This window comes from Octopus sinensis, linkage group LG29, assembly GCF_006345805.1.
Source record: "Octopus sinensis linkage group LG29, ASM634580v1, whole genome shotgun sequence".
Classification (NCBI taxonomy): domain Eukaryota; kingdom Metazoa; phylum Mollusca; class Cephalopoda; order Octopoda; family Octopodidae; genus Octopus; species Octopus sinensis.
Window position 1 is genome coordinate 6,738,688 of NC_043025.1, and position 3,207 is coordinate 6,741,894.

At 39.1% G+C, this 3,207-nt stretch overlaps 1 protein-coding gene across 1 annotated transcript; it reads right to left on the reverse strand.

Moving 5' to 3' along the window:
- Nucleotides 1-2,446: 2,446 nt before the first annotated feature.
- On the reverse strand, nucleotides 2,447-2,945 carry LOC118768400 (zinc finger protein 675-like). The gene is made up of 2 exons (XM_036514778.1): nucleotides 2,831-2,945; nucleotides 2,447-2,794 (listed from the first exon to the last, which is right to left on the reverse strand). The coding sequence occupies exons 1-2, from the start codon at nucleotides 2,930-2,932 to the stop codon at nucleotides 2,450-2,452; spliced, it is 447 nt and encodes a 148-aa protein (XP_036370671.1). The 5' UTR covers nucleotides 2,933-2,945; the 3' UTR covers nucleotides 2,447-2,449.
- Between the last annotated feature and the right edge of the window lie 262 nt (nucleotides 2,946-3,207).

Below are 3,207 nucleotides of genomic sequence, written 5' to 3' on the forward strand. Positions count from 1 at the left end.
AGAGAAAGAATTAAATTGATATGGCTTCTCCCCTGTATCAATGTAGATGTCTGAAGTGAAGAGGCTTAACAGAGAGACCGTTTTATCACAGTGATATGGTTTCTGTCTTGCAACAAATAAATGTGGGTTTAGTTAAGGTATTTCTGTCAAATGTAATGCTTACTTATTCAAATTGTTTGGCACGTAAAAAGCACCATCCGATTGTGGCCGTTGCCAGCCTCGCCTGGTCTCCGTGCCGGTGGCACGTAAAAAGCACCATCCGATCGTGGCTGTTTGCCAGCCTCGTCTGCCATGTAAAAAGCACCTACTACACTCATGGAGTGGTTGGCGTTAGGAAGGGCATCCAGCTGTAGAAACATTGCCAGATCAGACTGGGCCTGGTGCAGTCTTCTGGCTTCCCAGACCCCAGTTGCACCGTCCAACCCATGCCAGCATGGAAAGCGGACGCTAAACGATGATGATGGTGATGATGATAATCATGCATTGTTTCATAGCTTTAAGATTTCAATGACGTGATTGTTTACCTTTAGAAATAACATTGCAGGGCAAGTGTGAGAGGTAGGATCTGGCTAGTTTCAACATAAACAGAAATATTTGGGCCTGGTTTAAATGCTAAAGGGTTAAAGAACATTTTACCACAGATGTCAACAGGGATATGATTTTTCTTCTCTATGAATATCTTTGTGTCTGGTCAAATTTGAGTTTTCCGAGAATGATTTATCACAGACATCACAGTGATATGGCTTCTCCCCTGAATGAGTGAGTTTGTGTTTAGTTAAGTGACTTATCTGAGAGAAGGATTTACTACAGACATCACAATGATATGGTTCTCTCCTGTATGAATACGCTTGTGTTTAGTTAAGCTGCCGCCTTCAGAGAAAGACTTACCACAGATATCACAGTGATATGGCTTCTCTCCTGTGTGAACACGTTTATGATTGATTAAGTTTTCTTTTTGTGAGAATGATTTACCACAGATATCACAATCATAAGGTCTCTCACCTGTGTGAATACGTTTATGCGTAGTTAAGGTAGTTCCCGCAGAGAATGATTTCCCGCAGGCATCGCAGTGAAACGGTTTCTCACCTGTATTATTAATACATTTGTGCTTAGTCAGGGCACTTCTTACAGAGGACGACCTCCCATAGTGGCATGACTTCTTACCTGTATGAGTATTTTTATGAACATTTAAAGTGCTACTTGCTGCGAAAGATCTACCACAGATATTGCAGAGGTATGGTTTCTCACCTGTGTGAATACGATAGTGCTTCGTTAAGTGACTTCCAGAAGCAAAAGATTTCCCACACATCTCACACTGATATGGTTTCTCACCTGTATGTATATACTGATGCGTAATCAAGTGCCCTTTCTGAGAGAATGATTTATTACAGATATCACAGTGATGTGGTTTCTCACCTGTATGAATACGCTTGTGTTTAGTTAAGTTACTTATTACAGAGAAATATTTACCACAGACATCACAATGATATGGTTTCTCTCCCGTGTGACTACGTTTGTGAGTAGTTAAGCTACCAAGTAGAGAAAAGAATTTACCACAAATGTCGCAATGATATGGCTTCTCACCTGTATGAATATGATTGTGCTTCGTTAAGGTCGTGATTAAGGAGAATGATTTACCACAGATATCACACTGATATGGTTTCTCGCCTGTATGAATGCGTTTGTGTCTGGTTAACCGACTGATTTGAGAGAATAATCTACCACAGATATCACAATGATAAGGTTTCTCTCCTGTATGAATTCGTTTGTGTATAACCAAGCCGCTTCCTTCGGAGATGATTTACCACAAATATCACAGCGGTGGGGTTTCTCTCTCCTGTATGAACACGTTTGTGTGTAGTTATGTAACTGACCTTTGCAAACGATTTACCACAGATATCACAGTGGTATGGTCTTTCTCTTGAATGAATGAATGGACGTGACATTAAGTCTTCATTTTGAGAGAATGATTTACCATCGATATCAGAGTGATATGGCTTCTCTCCCGTATGAACAAGCTTGTGCTTATTAAGGGAATTAATCTCAGAGAATGATACACCACAGATATCGCAGTGATATGGCTTCTCTCCTGTATGAATACGTTTGTGTTTAGTAAATCTACCTCTTTCAGAGAATGATTTTCCACAAGTAACACAGTGAAATGGCTTCTCTCCTGTATGAATACGTTTGTGTATAACTAAGTCATCATTTCGAGAGAATGATTTACCACAGGTGTCACAGCAATATGGTTTCTCCCCAGTATGAATGCGTCTGTGTCGTGTCAGGTCACTATCTAAAGTAAATGATTTACCACAGATATCACAAAAATATGGCTTCTCTCCAGTATGAATACGTTTGTGTCTAGTTAAGTTACCTCTTTCAGAAAACAATCTACCACAGATATCACAGTGATGTGGTTTCTCTCCCGTATGAATACGTTTATGCCTACTCAATTACTTATCACCGTAAATAATTTACCACAGATATCACACTCATACGGCTTCTCTCCTGTATGAATATATTTGTGTCTGCTCAAGTGGCTAGTTTTAGAGAACGCTTTGCCACAGATATCACATGGGTAGGGCCTCTCCCCTGTATGAGTCCGCTTGTGTGTAGTTAAATGACTTGCTGTAGAGAATGATTTACCACAGATATCACACTGATATGATCTCTTTTCTGCATTGACACACGCATGAGTATTTAAAGAACTTCTTTCAAAAAATGATTTACCACAAATATCACAGTGATATGGTTTCTCTCCTGTATGAGTCTGTCTGTGTGTAGTTAGATCTGTCTTTTGATTGAATGTCTTATAACACACCTCACAGGTGTATGAAGTTTCTCTTCTATCCTCTGGCATCTCATCAGGTAATTCCACCGAATTCCATTCTTGTTCACATTTAATTTTCTCCTCACACAAATCATTTTCCATATTTTTTTTTTGTTTCTCACCACATACACAGGTGTTTTGTTGTTCTTGCTCTACCTGGCTTTATATTTAATTCATAACAATATTTCGCTTCCTCTATTTCCATCGACTGCGATTTTAATCAGCATAATTAACTTGGTCAAAGGAAATGCTTCACAGTAATTCCAAATATAGATCCATAGAAACAGCAGACACTTCTTTGATACAATGTGTGGCTTTAAAAAACGACAATGTGTCCAAAACAATACAGGTTAATTCCAATCAACAGGTATTCTGAA

What these genes read in the sequence shown, in the direction of transcription:
- LOC118768400 (XM_036514778.1), bottom strand. Translation starts at nt 2,932, where the DNA reads ATGGAAAATGATTTGTGTGAGGAGAAAATTAAATGTGAACAAGAATGG. An exon ending in ATAGAAGAGAAACTTCATAC is followed by an intron (nt 2,795 to 2,830) that starts ACCTGTGAGGTG and finishes TTCAATCAAAAG; the next exon opens with ACAGATCTAACTACACACAG.